General features: G+C 43.3%; 1 protein-coding gene and 1 long non-coding RNA gene across 2 annotated transcripts in view; both read left to right on the forward strand.

Annotated features, from left to right (window-relative positions):
• Positions 1-13,632: 13,632 nt before the first annotated feature.
• On the forward strand, positions 13,633-14,929 carry LOC107375071 (uncharacterized). The gene is made up of 3 exons (XM_054744669.2): positions 13,633-13,721; positions 13,801-13,877; positions 14,399-14,929. Exons 2-3 carry the CDS (start codon positions 13,818-13,820, stop codon positions 14,801-14,803), a joined length of 465 nt encoding a protein of 154 aa, XP_054600644.1. The 5' UTR covers positions 13,633-13,721; positions 13,801-13,817; the 3' UTR covers positions 14,804-14,929.
• Positions 14,930-19,201: 4,272 nt separating this feature from the next.
• LOC139070376 (uncharacterized) overlaps positions 19,202-21,993 on the forward strand; it is a 49,929-nt gene continuing 47,137 nt past the window's right edge. Inside the window, exon 1 of the long non-coding RNA XR_011520904.1 lies at positions 19,202-19,325. This is a non-coding gene — a long non-coding RNA (uncharacterized lncRNA). The remainder of the gene's footprint in view (positions 19,326-21,993) is intronic.

The raw sequence follows: 21,993 nt of genomic DNA on the forward strand, positions 1-21,993 counted from the left end.
GTAATAGTAATAATAATAGCAATAATACTAATAATAATAATAAAAACAATAGTAATAGGTACAGTAATGGAAATAATAATAGTAGTAATAATAATAATAATAATTATTATTATTATTATTATTATTATAGTAATTGTCATAATAATAATAATAATAATAATAATAATAATAATGGTAATAGTAATACTAATAGTAATGGAAATAGTAATAATAATAATAGTAATAATAATAATCATAGCAACATCAATAATAATAATAATAGTAATAGTAATAATAATAATATAGTAATAATAATAATAATAATAATAATAATAATAATAATAATTGTAATAATAATAATTATAATAGTAATAATAATAATGGTAACTGTAATAGTAATAGTAATGGAAATAATAATAGTAATAATAATAATAGTAATAATAATAATAGTAATAATAATAATCATAGCAACATCAATAATAATAATAATAGTAATAGTAATAATAATAATAATAATTGTAATAATAATAATAATTATAATAGTAATTATAATAATAATAATAACAATAATAATGGTAATAGTAATAGAAATAGTAATGAAATAATAATAGTAATAATAATAATAGTAATAATAATAATAATAGCAACATCAATAATTATAATATAGTAATAATAATAATAATATAGTAATAATAATAATAATAATAATATTGTAATAATAATAATTATAATAGTAATTATAATAATAATAATAACTACAACAACAACAATTATTATTACTATTATTATTATTATCATTATTATTATTATTATTATGCTTTTTATTTAAAAGTGCCTTTCAAGGGACACAAGGAAACTTTACAGCAATAAAATAACAACAAAGAAACCAAGTTAAAATCACACACAGAAGCCTAAAAATGCAAACTAAACAATAAAATCAATGAAGTTGGAAAAGGTGACACTAGCAGCACGCAGTCTGAAACAGGTGGGTTTTGAGTCCAGATTTAAAGGAGGAGGGCGAGTCAGAGTTTCGGACGGCTTGAGGGAGAGAATTCCAGAGCCTTCAGCAGCTCTGCTCCCCATTGTGCTGAGACGGAGCGGCGGGACAGAAAGAGTGATAGATGATCTGAGAGAACGGATGGGAGAGATGAGGAATGAGCAGAGCCGGATTAAATAAATGGACTACACTAGGCAGGCTGCATTTTTAGCCCCCCCCCCCCCCCCCCCCCCCATCGATGTTATTTAATGAATTGAAATCTGAAACTTACCAAATTTACTTATAAAAGTTCATTCACATTTTACGTAGCCTAGTCTTTGGTTACAAATTGGTTGTTTGTATGCCAAAATAAGTCATGTGTTGTATGTAAAACATTCTATCAGACAAATTTTTAATATTAATAATTTATACGTCATTACACAGCTGTATTAAATGCTAATAAATGATCCTCATCTTATCGATTGGAAGTGTCATTGTCAAGGCGGTACCAGTATATAACCACTAGGTGTCATTAAACTATGTAAACAGAGCAAATATGTGTCTCTTATTTGCTCTGTTTATATTTAATCACTACATTTAATTAGAAAGATTTTCTGCTAAATACAATAGCTTACAACATTTATAAATTATGACAAATTAATCACATGATGGTGGAAAGACATTCAAGAATAAATGGATTCATTTGAATGGACTGAAGCATGTTTTAAAGGCTCGAAAACAAACTATAAACACACAGCTTAAATTATTACAGTATAAATTTTATACAATCTATAATCTTAAAAGAAAGTATTTTAATAAAATGAAAACATTATCTTAAGTTTTGATCTTGCTTTATGCTCATTCAGGCTGTTTTTGCCTCTGCTGAATCAGAAATTCTGTGTCAATTTTCTGAGTGTGAACTTATTGTTTTGCTATTTGAACATTAATAAAAAATATTTGACAAATAATTAATAAAACCAGCAACACTTACCAAGGAAACCATTTAGCATGCTCCACTACTGAATAATCTTCAGCCTTCCAGCAACACAGGCCTCAATCACAGCAGAAACACGTCTGAAGAAATGTTCCTTGGTTAAGCTTCGGTTCATGTCTCCAGATTTCCTCTGTGATGCCGAAGAATATCCAGTATTTTGAGAGGGATGGTTTAGTGCAAAGTACTCACGCATCCTGTCATCAGTTTGGTACCACTTTGCAGGATCAGATGGGTAGCTAGTTGTTAATACCCTTTCTGGGTCTTGAGGCTCCTATAAGACTATATTGGGCTCACTTCTGGCTGGCTGCTGTTCTTCCAGTTTGTCCTTCTGTGAAGGCGTTGATGTTGACGGCGTTGGCTCTACAGCGTCTTCCGCCGCATCTTCCACCACGTCTTCGGGTCGTGTCTCCTCCGGGTCGGACTTGGGCCCGGCCTCTGGCTCTGCTGACTCGAGCAGGTTCACAGCTGTCGGACGGTTTCCCGAGCAGCCCGACAGAAACTTCTGTAAAGCCCCCCGCTGTCTCTTCTTTAGTTCCTCTTCTTCTTTTTTCTTTTTTTTTTTACGTTTTGCCACACCCGAAAGCATCTTGAAAGTTAGCCTACTCAAAAACACCTGCTAGCTTTGTTGTGTCCCGCTCTGACTCTGACGTCCTTCATTGGGTGGCGCCTTAACCCTCTGGGGTCCAGGGTGTAATTTGCCGTGAGTTTTCCTTTGTATTATTTCCAAAATAAAAACCATAACCACTGCCTTATGTGGTATCAATCTTTTCAGCACAACCTGGACTTTATGAATCTATACTTATTTTGTATATTTGGACATAAAGGGGTTGCATATTAGACCTTAAATCACTCAAAAACATAAAATTTGAATTGGAAAAAAGTTGTTTATTTTACTGTGAAACCAACAAACATTTATGACGAATGTTTTTATCATTTAGAATGGTAATCTAGACTGTACATTTATAAAAATTATGACTAAATATAGCAAATAACTAATTTAAAAAAATTATTAGCCCTCTGGGATCCAGATTGTAAATCACCGTTTTTGACTCATTTTGGTTTTTCTTTTGTATTTTCTAATAAAAACAATAAATATTGCCTTATGGGGTATCATTATTTTCAGGACAACCTGGACTATCTGAATTTATACTTATTTTATTAATTTGGCAATAATATACATGGATTTTGGAGTGGGGAGTGGCTCTGTCTCACGCCGAGATCTGACAGCTGCGCGGCGCCACACTCCTCTTGTTGGATCTCCGAGGAGCTGGATCTCTGCCTTCATCCTCTACCTCATCATGACCCAACTCTTCTATGAGGAAGGATGGATCTGCCACATCGTCATCAACATCCTCGCTGTTTGCCTCAGACTCCGGCTGCGAGTCTCCGTCCACTTCCTCTGCTTCCAGTTCTAAAACAGCTGTACTATCTGAACTGCCTGGTTTACATTTATCCTTCTCATCATCCTTTATTAAAGCCTAGTAAAAGCCTGCTAAACTGCAGCGACAATATATCTGTCCGGATCGCTCCACAATATGAAGTTTACCGTCAATATCTGTCTAACTGTTTGTTGTTACTCCGTTCGCGCCACTCCTTTCCCCGCGAAGCGGCTCCTTTTTGCGCACATCTCATTACTCGTGCAGCCTTCCTCTCTCTCTCAGCTACAAAATGATACTTTTTACCAACAGCAAAAGGATCTCATGTTTTTGTGTGGGTTTTTTATGTTCACAAGCACATTCCCGCTCACGGATTACTAAACTGCTGTTTTGACAAGTTATCAGATTGTCTAAAAATAGGTCGTTTTTTAGTTTAGTTTAACTCCGCTTTTACGTTGCCTATTAACAAAATTTAAAAAGTGGGGTGTAGTTTATAATCTCCTTTTTAAAGCCAAATTGAAACCGAAACTCAGGGAGGCGGAGTCTTGCTGCTACAGCGTCCCAAATAAGACCTGTTCAAAAGACGCGTATACTCGTCCCCAGAGGTTTAATGTGACTGTAGCCATTGAAACGGTCTATGGTTAAGATAAACATTGTCACTATTTTTAGTTAATAAATAAATATTGAAACAAATTGTAGATAGGAGTCCTAGCTACAAATTCTATCATAGGACATTTGTACATTTAATTTTTAATTTATTTATTTTTAATTTTGTTCCTCTGTCTGGGCCCCATCCAGCCAATCAGGCCCTAGGCACGTGCCTACTTTGCCTTTGCGTTAATCCAGCTCTGGGAATGAGGTCAGACAGGTATGGGGGGAAGGTTATGGAAAGCTTTAAATGTGAGGAGAAGGATTTTGAAATCTATGCGTTGTCTAACAGGAAGTGAAGCTGTTGCAGGACAGGGCTGATATGGGAAACAGGCTTCAACACAAACGGTTGTTTTCCGCTTGGTCCTAGAGCTCAACCAGTGTCAATTTAATATAGAATAATATTGTTTTTGGATGGTAAAAAGTGCAGGGGTCAAAACTTGACATTGGAAAAAGTGGGGGAACATGTTCCCCCTGTCCCCCCCAAAATTACGTCCATGGTGACAAGGTTGTGCAAAGTATAGAAGCACCTTAATCTGACAGCTGAAACGTCTCCCCAGCCTTCACTAGTGTCTACTGGAGTGATTCTTCATTGATGACACCAATCCGCTGTGTTCATGATCCAAAGCCTGCAGGAAACGTACTGGAAGCAGACTGCAGCGCCAGGTATGACAGCTTAATTTATTTTAAGTGTAACAGGGACCAGCACTCTGAAGTTGCAAATTTGGTATTCTGGCAAAAAGGGGGTGGTGAGGGTCTGAGTGGCGTTTCATTACCATGTAAAGGGTCATTTCAGCACATACGGCCTCAAGAAAATGACTTGAAAACATGAAAATGTTGCGTAGCATCCACTGAAAGTCTCTTTCCGGAGTACTTCTCTTTTCCGATGGCACCATCTAGTGGCTGACAAGCATATCACACTCCTTGTTTTTTTAAGATGGCGACTTCACGTTTCTGTTTATAAATGTGCTTCTGTAGCCGCCAAACAGTACCGACATATAACAGCACACCATGAGACAATCACTTTTACGGATTTCGGAAAAATCATCCAGAATTTCTGAAAGGGGAAAACTCCGGGAAGATACTTTAAATCCATAAATGGAGTTATGTGTAATAAAGTGAAAAGACACGTGAAAAAGTATTAAACACATGAAGATTAAAAGGTGCAAAAAGGAAAAGAAAGCCAGATCACCTGAAATCTGCCAGTCTTAAGAGAGAAACCCCGCCCCCAATCAGTTCTAATTGATATCAGCTGCTTTAGTCCTAGTTGGTGGCCTACGAAGGCTTCTCGTACCCAGGAGGCTCACAGAAGGAAGGCAGGGTGGAGACGATTCTGGTTCGGTGGTGGACCGGGTCGGGCGCAGGGGGAGTGGTTTAAGCTGACGGCCTGTACAGGCCCAGACAGCGGCCCGGCTTCGCTTCAGTGCAGCCTCGCTTGTTGCGGAAAGTTGGGAGGAAGGTCGCGAGCGAGTGGGGCTGGGGTGGCGTTTCGGTCGGTGGGGGCAGCAAAGAGGGACCGTGGGAGCGGCAGTGATGCATCAGATTGTGACTGGGATGCGGAGATAAAGCAACAGAGGCTGGCTTTGTGATACACATCAGGGCGGTAGGAGGAGTGCGTTTTGCTACCTCTAACCCGTTGGCGGTGTCCTGGGAGCTGAGTGCCGTGTTAGCGGATGTGTTAGACGCTACCGTGGCGTTCAGTGGGCTGGTGGTGGTGGTGGTGTGCAGGACTAAGTCCCAAAGTCACAAAGGCTTGAGAAGTTTCTGGGGGTGGACGTGGTGGTTTCTGAGTCGAGGTCTGGTTGCATGATTAAGGGTGTTGTGTACGGCATTTCCAATGCGGTCTCTGACTCGGAGGTGTTTGGTTCCCTGGGTGGGGCGGCGGCGGTGGCTGTTCAGCGTCTGGGGCTTAATGCACGTGGGTCCACTCCGCTGCTGAGTACTTTCACGCGTTGGAGCTCCCTGCTCGTGACCAGTTGGGTTTCCTTAGTTTCACGGTGAGGGCGTGCGAGGAACCTCCTCTGAAGGGTTTTATGTGTCAGGGCTATGCTCATGTAGCAGGTGCCTGTGCGGTGGGGTGCGTTGTCGGAGATGCGGGGTTGACCATGAGGGCAGGAGTCGTTATCAAGCGGCTTATAGGGGCTGTGTGGCACGTAGGGTGGCGGTGGAGGTGGGGAAGGTTCAGGCTGAGCATAAGGTGCCGTATGCTGAGGCGGTGCGTCGTATGGGGGTGCGGAATAGTGGTGCGTCCGAGCCTTGTCATGTGCCTTTGTCAACAGGTGGTGGGGATGAGGGGGCAGGTGTGGTGTTGTGAGGGATAAGAGGAAGTTTTTGGCGTTTCTGGTTGAGGCCTTGTGGAGGGCGAAAAATGGAGCGTCCAGCAAGTCCAATGTAGCGTCCCCCGAGGAGGTTTGGGGGACAACGTGTTTGCGGGATGTTGGGGGTTCTGGGTCAGCTGTGGATTGTGGGACACCCTTGGTGGAGGGTGCTGATGGTGGGGGTGTGAGTGTGAAGAAGAAGAAAAGAAGAAAATATCATTTCAATAGCATCTCTCAAGATAAGAATCATGAGGCGCTTCACAAAAACAAAAAATATAAAAATTGTAAAAATACAAAAAAGAGTTTAGAAAATTTTTAAAAATATATTTAAAATGAGCAAAAATAGACAATTGTGATTAAAAAAGTGTAAAAAGAGAGAGAGTGAACAGGAAAGAGGGAAATCAGTGGATCCTGAGGAAGGTGGAATAGGTGGGGAGAGCAGAATAAAGAGAGAGAGGTGAAGAAGGTCATACAAAAGCCAGCTTGAACAAGTGAGTCTTCAGCTGCTTTTTAAAGGAGACCACTGAGTCCACTGATCTCAGGCTCAGGGGGAGAGAGTTCCAGAGTCTGGGGGCCACAGCAGCAGATGATCTGTCACCTTTGACCTTTAGCCTGGTGCTGCACAACCAGTAGGCTTTGATCACTGGACCTCAGGGACCTGCTGGGAGTGTAGGGACTAAGAAGATCACCAATGTAAGATGGTGCTTGTCCATGTAAGGCCCTATAGACCAGAACCAGGATCTTGAAATGAACCCTGAAGTTGACTGGCAGCCAGTGAAGCTGGAGGAGAAGCGGGGTGATGTGGGTGTGTTTGGAGGACTTGGTCAGAAGCCGAGCACAGGCGTTCTGAACCACCTGTAGACGGTTCAGGGAGGTTCTGCTCAGACACGTGAAAAGAGAGTTACAGTAGTCTAAGCGTGAGGAGATGAAGGTGTGGAGAACTGTCTCAAGTTCAGAGCGGGACAGAATGGGACTCAGCTTAGCAATGTTCCTGAGATGGAAGAAGGAAGAGCCAACAAGAGAACTGACATGAGAATCCAGGGTGAGAGCTGGGTCAAAGGTCACGCCAAGATTCCTGACGGAAGGTTTGGTGTGGGAAGCAAGCAGACCAAGAGAGTCATGAATTTTTCTCGAGCTGTTTGTGACTGATTTAGATGATTAAAGATGAAGAGTTGAGAAGCTGTCACACCTGCTGGTGCTTAATCCAGACAAACCTGAGTTCCTGCTGTGGTTTCAAACGGGACCACACACGTACCACAGACCGACGTGTCTGAGGCGGGATTCTCAGATGTTCTCACACAGATTTTATCTTTTCGCTGTTACCGTTAACGCTGCCAAACGCAGAAGTCATCCAGTGATTTATTACAGTAAATCATCCACCAGTCTAATGATGCTGCTGTGTTAGATTTTCTTCATTTGTCATCGATCCTCGCAGCTGTTTGTGTGTTTGTTCTTCTGGTTGTGAAACGTTTGGGGAACATCAGGAATAGCCGCAGTCAGACTACTTATCTAAGGCACAAACCTGATCGGAAAGCTGATTAAACTTAATGAGAACGTTCCATTACACCTCATCGCTCGTTTAGTTATCCAAATTGTAACAGAAAAGATCAGATTTTTATGTGGAAATAGTCGGAAAAATTGAAATTTTGAGGAAATATAAAAGAAAATCACCAGACCATGATAATAAAATATCTAGTTTTAATTAAGATGTTCCGTCCATCCATTTTCAGTCGCTTAGTCAGAGTCGGGTCGCGGGGGCAGCAGCCTAAGCAGGGAGGCCCAGATTTCCCTCTCCCCAGCCACTTGGGCCAGCTCTTCCGGGGGAATCCCAAACCCAAGGCGTTCCCTGGCCAGCTGGGAGACATAGCCCCTCCAGCGTGTCCGGTCGACCTTTAGGTCTCCCCCCGGTTGGACGTGCCCGGAAAACCTCACCAGCGAAGCGTCCAGGAGGCCTCCTGACCAGATGCCCGAGTAGGGTTGTCACGGTAACCGGTGTAGCGGTAAACCCCGGTAAAAAAGTTGACACCGTGGCTGCGGTGTAGGCGCGGTGACCCTTACCAGCCACCGTATCATCTGCTGAAGTTGCCGGCGGCACATGCGCACTTTGTTGTTTACAACCAAAACTTTCTTGAAGCTAAAGCTGAAATAATGGCCAAAGGAGGAGACGGCAGCTCTCAGGACATTTATTATCCCTCAAAGAAGACAAAGTGGGAAGTACGGGCATCTTTTGGATATGTGAAGAATGCCGAGGGACAGTTGATAGAAGACGGCTATCCTGTTTGCAGCACGTGCAGAAAAAGTGTCTGTGAAAGGCAGCAACGCTTCAAATCTCATGACACATCTGCGTGACCATCACCCACAACTCTACAGTCAACGCAAGGCAAGCTAACGTTAGCGTTTTAGCTAAAATGCGTGATCCGAGGATTTGGGTTGAGGGAGAATGCAACGAGTCGCTACATAAAGCAGCCGCAGCGCCGCTACCTGCATATAAACCGTGTCACGGACACCCCCATGTTGAAATGACGCTATGCATTACGGGGCTCCCAGGGGCCGATAGAGTTGGTCTCTCTCCGAGAATAATTATGAATTTAACAATGATTACTGCCTGATGACATTTTCCCACATCTGCAAAGCTCACTGGAAGGACACAAACCGAGGATGATACTTTCCTGATATAGGGTTTATTACTCAAGTAAGGGTAAAAAAGTATCTGATTAGAAGGCTACTTGAGTACTGAGTAACATCTGATCTAATATTTTTAAAATGATGACATTAAACAGACAAAAAATAATAAGTTATGGGAAAATATTGGTATTTTAAAGACTAAAGGGGAAAAATGTAAACAAATAAACAACATAATTACAAAATAACACATTTTAGGCCAAATTTAGACACAAACTGGAGACAATATTTCCTGACATACAGGGTTTATTTAGTTGTCTGAAAATGTAACACGTTTAAAAAAAATACCGCAATAATACCAAAAACCGTGATAATTTTGGTCACAATAACCGTGAGGTTAGATTTTCACACCGTGACAACCCCATGCCCAAGCCACCTCAACTGGCTCCTCTCGATGTGGAGGAGCAACGGGTCTACTACTCGTGAACAACACCCCAAGATACTTAAACTCCTCCACTTGAGGCAGGATCTCATCCCTGACCAGGAGAAGGCTTTCTGCCCTTTTCCACCTTTTCCAAGACCATGGTCTGGGATTTAGTGGAGCTGATTCTCATCCCAGCTGCTTCACACTCGTCTGTGAAACGCTCCAGCGAAAGCTGGAGATCACGTTCTGAGAGGTTTTATGGTAAATGACTTTCTTAGGGTTCTACAACCCCCAACATGGACACAATGAAGTCCAGTTAGTAACTTCAGTGCAGGATGAAAGAACAGAAAGCAGCACGTTTATTTATCTAGAAGATGTTTAAAGATTTTCTACAGAGAGACAACGGAATTAAGATGGTTTTCAGACCTGTGGGGATGGTGGTCTGGGTCAGGGAGAGGATAACACCTTGGTGCAGATCCCAGCCAATTCACCTCACTTCCACAGAAACGGGAATACCATCCGCTTTACTGGGTTAACTGTTCTCTGGTTCTTTTCTCACCTCATGCTCGTGGAGAGAGGCGGACGGCAGATCCAGAGAACGGGAGGCGCAGCGAAATGTAACAGACCCTTCAGGGTAACAATGACCTACAGCGAAGGACACGAGTCGGGCTCCTTCAGAGGTGACAGTAGAGACGGAGAGTGAGGAAAGTGCAAAAGAGAGAGCTGTCACGCTGAAGATGAAGAACGGTCTATTTGTAAAGCACCTCTCAAGATTATGAAAAGGCAAGGGAGACTAAAAAGGGAAAACTGACCAAAACCGCAGAAGAGACGCTGGTGATGAGGAGGTCACACCTAAACCTGTCTGAACAGGTGAGTCTTCAGCTGCTTTTTAAAGGAGACCACTGAGTCCACTGATCTCAGGCTCAGGGGGAGAGAGGTCCAGAGTCTGGGGGCCACAGCAGCAAATGATCTGTCACCTTTGACCTTTAGCCTGGTGCTGCACAACCAGTAGGCTTTGATCACTGGACCTCAGGGACCTGCTGGTGGTGTAGGGACTAAGAAGATCACCAATGTAAGATGGTGCTTGTCCATGTAAGGCCCTATAGAAGAAGAAGAAGAAGAAGAAGAAGAAGAAGAAGAAGAAGAAGAAAATATAATTTCTATAACGCCTCTCAAGATAAAAATCACGAGGCGCTTCACAAAAACAAAAAATTAAAAAAATGTAAAAATATTAAAAAGAATTTAGAAAATATTTAAAAATATATTTAAAATGACTAAGAATGAGCAATTGGGATTTAAAAGAAAAAATGTTAAGAAAGAGAGAGAGTGAACAGGAAAGAGGGAAATCAGTGGATCCTGAGGAAGGTGGAATAGGTGGGGAGAGCAGAATAAAGAGAGAGAGGTGAAGAAGGTCATACAAAAGCCAGCTTGAACAAGTGAGTCTTCAGCTGCTTTTTAAAGGAGACCACTGAGTCCACTGATCTCAGGCTCAGGGGGAGAGAGTTCCAGAGTCTGGGGGCCACAGCAGCAGATGATCTGTCACCTTTGACCTTTAGCCTGGTGCTGCACAAGCGGTAGGCTTTGATCACTGGACCTCAGGGACCTGCTGGGGGTGTAGGGACTAAGAAGATCACCAAAGTAAGATGGTGCTTGTCCATGTAAGGCCCTATAGACCAGAACCAGGATCTTGAAATGAACCCTGAAGTTGACTGGCAGCCAGTGAAGCTGGAGGAGAAGCGGAGTGACATCAGAGGTGCCACGCACCATTTGGCAGGCCAGTTGGGCTGAAAAACGTTTAATCGCGAACTGCGGCATCTCATGGAGAGGAAGCAGAAAAATAAGGAACAGTGGAGACCGCAGCACAGAACCTTGTGGGACACCATGGGTGAGGGAGGTGGAGGAGGACCGATACTTGGAGACGATCACAGAGAAGCAAACCCCCTCCTCCTCGTATCACATTGTCCCTCTCAGTGTTTAGTGTGTGAGCTCACCATCAGTGTCTTCCTAATCTTCCTAAAAGATTAAAGTATAACTTCTGAGGACAAACACTCAACCAGGAACAAAGTTTAACTTAGGCTTCCAAGTGATTCTTCACTTGTCTGGATCTAAATTAGCTCACTTCCTGCCGGTGACCACAGAGATGGTGGGTGAAGTGCACGCTGACTCGGCATTTTGCCGTCAGTGCTCCTGAATCCTTCCAACTTCTTGTGTTTTTTTAAGGTTTGAGTGGGACGTGACGGCTGTACGGTTGATGCCTCGTCCTGCTAAAGGCGTGCTGTCACACTTAGAGGTGCTTCTCTGATGCAACGATCGGCAGGTTTGGTGTTTACGTGTCGTGAGACGTTCCAGACGGCTGATTTTCCTTTGATCAAACAGGAGTTGGATAAAGGGTGAAGCCGAGGCGCCTGTGTGTGTTGTCTCGGACTCACATGTGATAAAATAAAAATGGAAACTTTAATTGCAGCGGCTGTTTGTTTTGATTTAAGTGCGACGCTTTGACTTGTCACGCTGCAGCATTCCACGCATTGATTTGTGTCCGGACGTGACACCACCTCACGACTTGCTCGTGATTCATGACAGAGAATTTCCCAATGAGACGGGGCGGCGGGAGAGGCGGGGACAGTTTCGGGCTTCGTTGGCTTTCTGCTGTAAGATTCCACTCCTAAATTCAGTCTGAGCTGAATCATCGCCTTCCTCAGACGTCTCCTCGTCACCTCTGATCCGCTCACCGCCCGCTCCGCCTCAGCATGTGACACCGAGTGGATCAATGCTTGGATCACACCAACCAATCAAAGCTCTGATAAGGGTTTGAAGTCTCAGCGTGAGTACAAACCTAATCATCAGGGAAGGGTTTCGCCCCGACACCCAGGCCAAAACCAAACTAACTGGCTGATTCACCAGCTCTGTGAAACGTTAAATCCGAGACCGACTCCTGCGTCCGAAATGGAAACAACAACAAACCAGATCACGTGTGTTCTTGTTGTTTTAACCCTTTACCTTCCAGACCAAGAACATGTTCGTACTCGGTGAATAAAATCAGCCAATAGAAAAATCTCATGCATTTCAGTGTTTTAATAACAGAATGAAACCGTTATGGTAAGGGGCCTGCATTTGGTATAGCGCCTTCTAGAGTCCTGGAGCCCCCCAAGGCGCTTTACAACACAGTCATTCACCCATTCACACCCTGATGGTGATGAGCTACCATGCAGCCACAGCTGTTCTGGGGCGCACTGACAGAGGCGAGGCTGCCAGTTCCTCCGACCACCACCAGCAGGCAAGGAGGGGTTAAGTGTCTTGCCCAAGGACAAGTGAAAATTAAGTGAAAATTTCGTCCTTGCCAAGGACACGACAGTGACAACCTGAGCGGAGCTCGAACCTGCAACCTTCCGATTGCAGAGTGAGCGCTTAACTTCCGTGCCACCGTCGCCCCGTTCCTTCAAGCATTCCCGTTCGGGTAACTGTTTCAGTTACGCGTGTGTTCCACTAACGTTTACGACGCTTTACCAAACAGTTCACCCGCCAGACGGGGGATGAAGTACTTTATTATCGTTGCTGTCGTTTTAATTAGCATTTAGTTGAAATGCAGCTTTGTTGCCTGATGATTGACCGTGTGATCCACTCAGTAGCTACACTAGCTAAGCCAGCAGCTGTGAGAGGTGAGTCCGTTGACATGAAGATGACCTTTTAGTGGCTGTTAAGTCATAATTCGATAAGCAGCTGAAATAAAACAAAGACAAAAGACACTACCTCACTCTTGACTAAATGCGAACACGGACCCTAACCCTGACCCGCCACTAATACCGAATAAAGCTGTTTTCTACAGTTTGCTCTCACCTTTGAACCCTTCGCTTTTTGATGCAATTTAAGAAGGAAATGTTGGAAAATGTTTAATTTTCCACTTTGAGCATCCTGTCTACCTCACAGGAATGTGTGCCGGTCAGCTGGTCTGAAGCACAGATAAGTGAAATCAGTCGGGTGGAATTCTGGATCGACCTCTGAAGAGTGGAACAATCAGCTTTTAATCCAATCAGCTGGAAAAATCCTGCTCTGTGATGAGAGGCTGAGTGACCTCCCTCCGTAACCTTTGAGCAGCGGGTGACTCGGGTGGAATCTGGTTTTGTTTGGGTTTTATATCAAAAAATGTTTTACGTTCGAGTTTGTTTCTGATGGTTCAAACTGATGTGAACATGTCAAACATGAATTTCCTTATTCTGGATCATGTGGTAAACCTCCTGCCCCCAGCACCCACCCCCACCCCCCACCCACCCCCAGGAAAACCAGTCTTACACAACACCAAACTGGTGTGTATAAATACCAGCTGCATGGAGCTCTGCAGCGATTTCTGACCAAGGAGTACAGCAAAGTGAGTCAGTCAGGAGGAAAGGTGCGTTGGATTTGTTTTACCTTTAGATCAGGTCAACGTGTTTGGTGTCAGAATAATTGTGTTGTTTTCTCCTCCACAGACTGTAAACAACCAGAGATGGAGCTTCTGAAAATCACCCTCCTTTTTGTTCTTGTGGTGATAATTTCTGCAAAACCAGTAAGAAAAAGAGCTGCAAACTCCACTTTTATTACATTATAATGAGATTTTACTCAAACAGACTTGGTTTACTCCTGTTTAGTCTTTTCATTTTATTTTTGAGAACTGCCCAAATCACAACTTCAACATAAAGAAGAAAAGTGAATGATAATTAGAACTAAATTAATCCCAGGTTTAATCCAGTTAATCTGAAATATTCAGTGTTTATTCCTGATGATGATGAGAAATGAACATCTTGTGTTAATTTTCCATTCAGTATCATTTTTAAACGCTTTGCACAAAGATGAATCGTTTTATTTTAAATAAAACTTGATCTGACTGTGAAACTGGAGCATTTATTATAATCACACAAATGGAACTAAAAACGGTTTATTTTGTGTTTAATATCTGAGTAAATGGATGCTTCATCCTGATAAAATCGACTGAAATCACAAATTTATCTGCAAATGTTTCTACTTTGTTAGGTGAATATTTCTCCCTTAAACACAAGTAACATCTAACTTTCTGTGTTTTCCCAACAGACGCCTCCTGATGCCGACATTCCTGACGAGGACCAAAGTCAAGAGACGACTTCCGGGACTGAAACGTCGTCTTCCAGCACCGGTTCCAAAGACTCCAAAGAATCTACAGAGAGTAACTCCTTAGAGGAGTCGAACTCCTCCGAGGAAGGTCCCGACGTCCTCACCGGTCCACCCACAGTGGTCATGACAACAGTCGCCATGACAACCACCACCTCAGGAGACGGGAGCACCATGACCCCGGAGCCGGGCACGGCGGGCACCAGCGGGCCGACGGCGATGGTGATCGACACGACGGTGGAAACGGGAACCGCCCCTGACGTCACCACGCCGTGTAACACCACCTTGTGTTTTACTGAGAAGGTTCCAACTCCAGCTCCAGTGACACAGAACCGAGGAGACATGTAGGAGACGTCCACCAACATCCCGCCGGCCGTGGGACAGTTCTGACTAATTAGAACTTCATCAGATTTTCTCAGTATGTCTTTGTTTTCTTTAGAAATGTGTTAAAATAAACGTAAGAAGTGAAACAAAGAGTGTTTGAGCTTGAGTGCTTCTGACCGGCCATGTTGCACATGCATGTTCTCATGTTTTACATGCATGTTCTCATGTTTTACATGCATGTTCTCATGTTGCACATGCATGTTCTCATGTTGCACATGCATGTTCTCATGTTTTACATGCATGTTCTCATGTTGCACATGCATGTTCTCATGTTGCACATGCATGTTCTCATGTTGCACATGCATGTTCTCATGTTTTACATGCATGTTCTCATGTTGCACATGCATGTTCTCATGTTGCACATGCATGTTCTCATGTTTTACATGCATGTTCTCATGCTGCACATGCATGTTCTCATGTTGCACATGCATGTTCTAATGTTTTACATGCATGTTCTCATGTTGTACATGCATGTTCTCATGTTGCACATGCATGTTCTCATGTTGCACATGCATGTTCTCATGTTGCACATGCATGTTCTCATGTTTTACATGCATGTTCTCATGTTGTACATGCATGTTCTCATGTTTTACATGCATGTTCTCATGTTACTGATGCTGTTCTCATGTTTTACAAGCATGTTCTCATGTTTTACATGCATGTTCTCATGTTGCACATGCATGTTCTCATGTTGCACATGCATGTTCTCATGTTTTACATGCATGTTCTCATGTTACTGATGCTGTTCTCATGTTTTACAAGCATGTTCTCATGTTTTACATGCATGTTCTCATGTTTTACACGCATGTTTTTGTGTGTTACTAACACGTGTTCTCGTGTGACCTTTTAACCTGCAGAGCCTCAGACTGTAACAGAGCAGCTCTTATGTACAAACCCAAGTCTTCACACTCAGATTAAAGTTGGTTTAGCTTCAATAAACAATGTCTTACAACCGTGATGAAAATCAGTAAAGATCTTCCTGAATGGGGCAGAGCGGGGGGGGGGGGGGGGGGGGACTTATGGGGTTGAAGCCCGAGCTGTTTTTGCAGAAGCCCTGGGTCTTTCGTGATGCATGGACATCTTGTTCTGCATCAGTTCCAGTTCTGAAGTCCTGCTTTTGAACCGTTACCATTGCAGTCCTGGTGTTTGATATGTTTTCTTTACATTCATGATGGTTAGCCTCAACAGTCTTATTGCATTCACATTAGCTACTGGCTAACAGCCAGCATCGGGGCTAAGCCCCGGGTGAAGGGAAAATCTGGCTCCTCCTCTGTTCCTCAAACATCTGCTAAGTCTGTGGGATTAAATCTGATGAAATGAGGCTGATGTTCTGAGGTGTTGGAAGAATGTTGCCCACAGCCGGCGTGGGTGTGTCGGGTTCATGTTGCTGACAGACTCCTTACCACAATGGGCTTGTTTGCTTATGGGTCATAAATCTATCTGTTCCCCGATTAAACAGAACATTCTTGGTTCTGTTTTTAAACGCCGTCAGATTTCATGTTAACTAACAGAGTTTCGGTTTGTTTATGATGTTGGTCGTCTGTCTTACAGAGATGATGATGATGATGATGATGATGATGAGGATGAGGATGATGATGATGATGATGCAATGAAACCCAGACGTCTTACAGTAAATGGAGATGAATACGTAATCATGTATGTACAAGCTCTGCTTGAGTCATGATTTTCATCTAAATGATAAAAAGAAAAACCAAAAACCTGCAGCAGTGTAGGATGAGCAGGATGCTGATGACTCTTGATGTGCTGTAGTTTCTCGCTTCATTCAGCCGAGCCAATAAAAACGCAGCGGCTTCACCTGCCGTGGTGAACGTATGAATTTATCTGGCGTCTCAGTGTTCAGAAAGTAAAGGATCACATTAAAATGTTGTCTGGGCTCATTGACCTGTGGTTAGAAAGAAAGAAAGAAAGAAAGAAAGAAAGAAAACAATCTTTTAAATAGCACTTGTCAAGATAAAACTGTTGTAACAAAACTATTTTAAAAATAAGTCATTTTAAAATATCATTAAATATTTGGAAAATTTTCTAAAAATGTGAGGAAACGAATAAGAAAGAGATCATCAGCGGATCCCGGGATCAGAATAAAGAGAGGTGAAGATGAGGGTCACACCAAAACCAGCCTGAACAGGTGAGTTTTCAGCAGCTTAAAAATAAATAAATAAATAAATAAACAAATAAATAAATAAATAAATAGGAGACGTCCACCAACGTCCCGTAGCGTCAAAAACAGGTAATAAATCGTTTTTGTGTTTTAAAAAAAGAACGACAATATGGAAATAAATAAATAAACGAGTGTCTGAAAAGATATTTTAGTTCATGTAGGTATTAATCAATTTCCCTCTGGGATTAATAAAGTATTTTTGAATTGAATCACTTTTCCTAACCTTTCACTGCTGACAACACTTTATAGTTCTCAGTCAGACTTTCCTTTGATTCTGAACTTTGATGTAAGGTTGGTGGACCGGAACTGGTTTGCTGCCATCTGGTGGAAAACACAGAGAATTTCAGTTTGGTCAGAATACAAATCCAGGCTCTGTCTGGTTGGACTGTTGTAATTCTACTTTGTACTGAACTAAAGTTTGCATTAAACATTGTTGAAAAGGATCCAATCATTTAGTTTTTCCCTCATTCACACAGACAGAGATAACGGTGCAGTGTGCGTGGCTCTGGTGTTAATCAGGTTTAAAGTTCCTGTGTGCAACAATCTTCACTAGAAGGTAAAACGGTTACATGACAGGGTTCGCACTGGCCCGATGTTCCCCGCATTTATTTTGACGGAGAAATCTCAAGCCTGCAGATGTGCTGACATTTTAATGGTTACGCACACCGTGGAGGTAGCTACACCAATCAGGAAAAGATTCCCATCATCAGAACATCCGAGATGGACACTGAGCTCGGTGCGTAATGTGGACAGCGAACTGAAGATAGATCGGGGGCTTGGAGCGCATCGCAGAACCAGAACCATGCAGGAAGATTCTGTGTTTTCTAAACCCGGTCTCTCAGAGACGTGTCACTTAGAAAATGTTCCTGATTATGAATCTTTGGCTGAATAGCGCTTGTTCCTGTCTCCAACCCTGCGACGCATCCATGAGCCTGTCTGAGGAACAGTCCAGCATCTCGTATAGAATAGAATAGAATAGAATAGAATAGAATAGAATTCAACTTTATTGTCATTGCACATGTACAGGTACAGGGCAACGAAATGCAGTTTGCATCCATCCAGAAAGTGCTTTAGCCGTGATCTAGATGTATTAAAATATATTTTAGCAATAATGTAGATGTGTAAGTATATTACAGAAATGCATCTATTACGTATGTTATAATGTACATGGTGTGAAGTATGTTATGAATATTCTATGACTACAAGTATGTACAGGCTGTAGTTAATACAAGCTGTCCATGAGTTTAACGTGGGTCATATGTCAGGAGGCAGAGTTCAGGAGTCTGACAGCTGTTGGGAAGAAACTGTTCCGGTACCTGGTGGTCTTAGTCCGGAGGCTCCTGTAGCGCCTACTAGAGGGCAGCAGGGTGATCAGTGCATGTGATGGGTGACTGTGGTCTCTGATGATTTTCCCTGCCCTTTTCAGACACCGCTTCCTGTAGCTGTCCTTTATGGCAGGAAGTGGTGCTCCGGCGATGCGCTGGGCAGTTTTCCCGACCCTCTGCAACGCCTTCCGGTCCGAGGCGGAGCAGTTCCCATACCAGACTGTTATACAGTTGGTCAGGATGTTCTCGATGGTGCAGCGATAGAAGTTCACCAGGATGTCTGAGGACAGGTTGTTCTTCCTCAGAGTCCTCAAGAAGAAGAGGCGCTGGTGAGCCTTCTTGACCAGCTTGGAGCAGTTTGTAGTCCAGGTGAGATCCTCAGGGATGTGGACTCCCAGGAACTTGAAGCTGCTCACACGCTCCACTGCCGTCCCCTTAATGTGGATGGGTGGATGTGGGTCAGCATTCCTCCTGTAGTCCACGATGAGCTCCTTAGTCTTCTCAGTGTTGAGCAGCAGGTTGTTTGTGTCGCACCACTCAGTCAGACCGTCCACCTCCTCCTTGTAGGCAACGGGTGTAAATTTGTTTTTTTAACGTTTTTGCTGATGTCAGTGTAAAAATCTGAGCTGTAAACAATTATTTAGCATGGATTAGATTTAAAACGCCTTTCAAGGTGCACACAGCGCACACTATTACTCACTCACACATGCATACACTGCTGATGATGGTAGCTACAGAGGTGCCTGAGGAAAACCATTCAGGCCCACATGAAGATTCTTATTTATGAAGATTCGGCATCGATTCTGTCCCAAAGCCTTCATGCAAACTGCCGTATGTCTGAGCGACCCTGAACGCATCATTGCTGGAGTGAGCGCGAGGCGAGCAGCAGCTGCTAGCTCTTTGTGCTCCTGAGCGGCAATATGCTAAAATACGACATAGACTTAGCTTTATTATTGTCCTGGGTGCGTTTTAAGGGCCAGACGTAAGTTCCATGACGTTTTATAATGTTTTAGAGGGTGTTATCCTGTTTAGTTTGTTGTTGTTTTGTGCAGAATGCCCCGTGCATGTCTAATTAGTACATGCTAGTCTTCCTGTTCAAACATAAATGTTACAGGTTTATGTGAATACTTGCTACTGATGTTATAAAACCTGTGACGGCTGGTGAATTATTTTTATTTTTGGTGGGACACATTATTTTCTTTTCAGATGCACTTACCACTTATCACCACCAGGGAACGCCAAATTACCATTATTATGCGTCACACAGCTTGAACCCAAGCCCCCACAATGCGACTCAACCCGGAAGTACCAAAAATTGCAGTTCCACCCTCATCCGCTGGGGGCTGGTGTCAGAAGCGAGCAAATCCTCATTGACTCCCATGTTAAAAATACCAATTTCATAGCAGAAATAAACATGTTTACAGCCTGGTACCAAAATATGTTTTTGGTTTAAATGATCTAGTTTACGCTCATGACAACTCTGAGGGGGGTGAATTTTTTTCTCACTCTTCTGTTTAAGTGTATTAAAAGCCTAAAATTCTGTATAATTAATGAGCATCAGACACACATGACCACAGAGCTAGCTCCGTGGAAAGGCCTCAGTAGAGTCTCGGTCTGGCTTGGAAACTTCCGGGATTTTGAGTCTCTGTGTTTGTGTTTTCTTTTGTGGATATTATTTGTGCAATTGTTGGACAAAATGACTTGCTGTGGCATTAATTGCACTAATAGAGCGTCCAAGGAGTCTCCACTTCATTTTTTCTGTAAGTAAAATTATATTTATGCATTTTAGGTCACTGCCGAGCTGAGCTTAGATTTTAACATGTACTGTTTAACCATGAAATTTAAATGTAATAGGGTAAAACCCAGTGCATTTAACATAATGCTGCACTTTAGAAAATGGGTTGAAATATAACATGTTGGTGGAGCTGGGTTCCCACTATCGGCTTGTGGAGCTCTCGGGAGACCGATGTTTTCCACCCGGTTCTCCCCTCCCCGCAGCTCGACGCATCTCTGTCTGATCGCGGCTTCTGTGTGCTGCGCGGGCTGACGGCTTGTGAAGCTCTGGGATGGAAACCTTTCCACCCGGTTCTCCCCAGCGGCAGCTCTGCGCATCTCAGATTGCAGCGGCGCTTGTCTGCTGCGCGGCTGCCAGCTTGTGGAGGTCTCGGAGACCTCTGTGTTCCACCCGGTTTTACCCAGTGGTCAGCCCGGCGTATCTCTGACTCAGAAGCTCTGGTGTTGTGCACAGTTAACTCCGGTTGTAGCTAGGTTGCTACCTCCGTTAGCTTTGCTCCCACCTCCGCGTTAGCTTTGGGTTAGCTTCAGGTTAGCTTGTAGCTAGTTCGACCGGGTGTCGTCAGTTGATCCCAGCCTTACAGCCCCACCCTCATCTCCTCCTCTCTTCCCTTTTGTGGAATTGTCTGGGCTTGACGGAACCTGTGACACAGTCAAAATGGCGGTGGTGGCCACCTCCCATTTGGCCTCAAAAACGTGATATTGGGGCCTGTGGAAAGGAATTGTCCAGTATATTTATGTCGATGCTTGAACTCAATAGGGAGCCTAAGTCATGCCCATCTTCTTCTGGACCATGGTTCCCCAGAAGAACAAAAACATGAATGCAAGTCAACGGGGATAAAAATGCTATTTTCTAATTCTGCTTGTTCTGTACCATGGACAGTGGCGGTGTCGGTACAGGATCGGCTCGGGGTCCTTCGACTGCCAGTGACTTCAAAGTAGTTGATTGGCTGAACATGAAGCTTACGGAAGTTACGTCATCACGTAATGATTTTGATTGGCCAGAACTAATTTGTGGTCATAGCTACTACTTTTACAAGCTGATAAATCTCAAAGTACGTGACTGGCATGTTTGAAACACCCATCATTACTTTTCATTTAAATTGCAGTACAGCATATGTGTGATCCAGGGCGTAAGGCAAAGCGGATTAGAAAATAGCGTTTTTAGCCCCGTTGCATTAACTTTTTTCGTTCTTCCAACCATGTAGAGATGTGTCGGTCGCGAACGAACCAAGGCTCATTCTCAGCCCTCTTCTCGAGGGGGTCTGCTTCAGGCCGACCAGGGCCAACACACCCACTGCTGACAGCAAATTCACACCTTCCATTAGAGCAAGCCTCTGATTGGTGGGTAGAATCAGACCACATGGGCTTAAGGCAAGGATGTGTGGAATTAACCGGGCCAGGCTGGGGCCGACTGGGGCTACCCGGCCCGGGCCGACCCGGTACAGATGGGAATGGCCCATTAGGCTCCTTATAGACCTGTACCATGTCCACAAGCACTTCCTGCAAAGTTGTTCCAAAAACTCGCTTAATATTCACCAACATTGTTTAGTCATGTGAACAGTGAGTGAAATCATCTCAGAACTGTAAATCTGTGTGTTGCCTGTACATAACAACGTAAATTCAGCTTTAATAATTTTCATTCTTTACTAAATCTGCTGATTTTAGAAGCATTAATGTCAGTTTATCGGTGTCGGCAAATATCGGTTGTCGGCCATAAGAGTGATCTCAATATCGGATATCGGTATCGGCCCAAAAATGTCATATCGGTGCATCATTACGGAATACATTCAGTTTTTATCTTAATGTTTTATTAATAATTCAACAGAAAACCAACAGAAACAACCACCATTTGT

This window comes from Nothobranchius furzeri, chromosome 6 (genome assembly GCF_043380555.1).
Source record: "Nothobranchius furzeri strain GRZ-AD chromosome 6, NfurGRZ-RIMD1, whole genome shotgun sequence".
Taxonomy (NCBI): Eukaryota; Metazoa; Chordata; class Actinopteri; order Cyprinodontiformes; family Nothobranchiidae; genus Nothobranchius; species Nothobranchius furzeri.

Excerpts from the sequence above, each read along its gene's own strand:
- LOC107375071 (XM_054744669.2), top strand. The coding sequence starts at position 13,818 with ATGGAGCTTCTGAAAATCACCCTCCTTTTTGTTCTTGTGGTGATAATT. Across the intron at positions 13,878-14,398 it reads TGATAATTTCTGCAAAACCA|ACGCCTCCTGATGCCGACAT; the intron begins GTAAGAAAAAGA and ends TTTTCCCAACAG.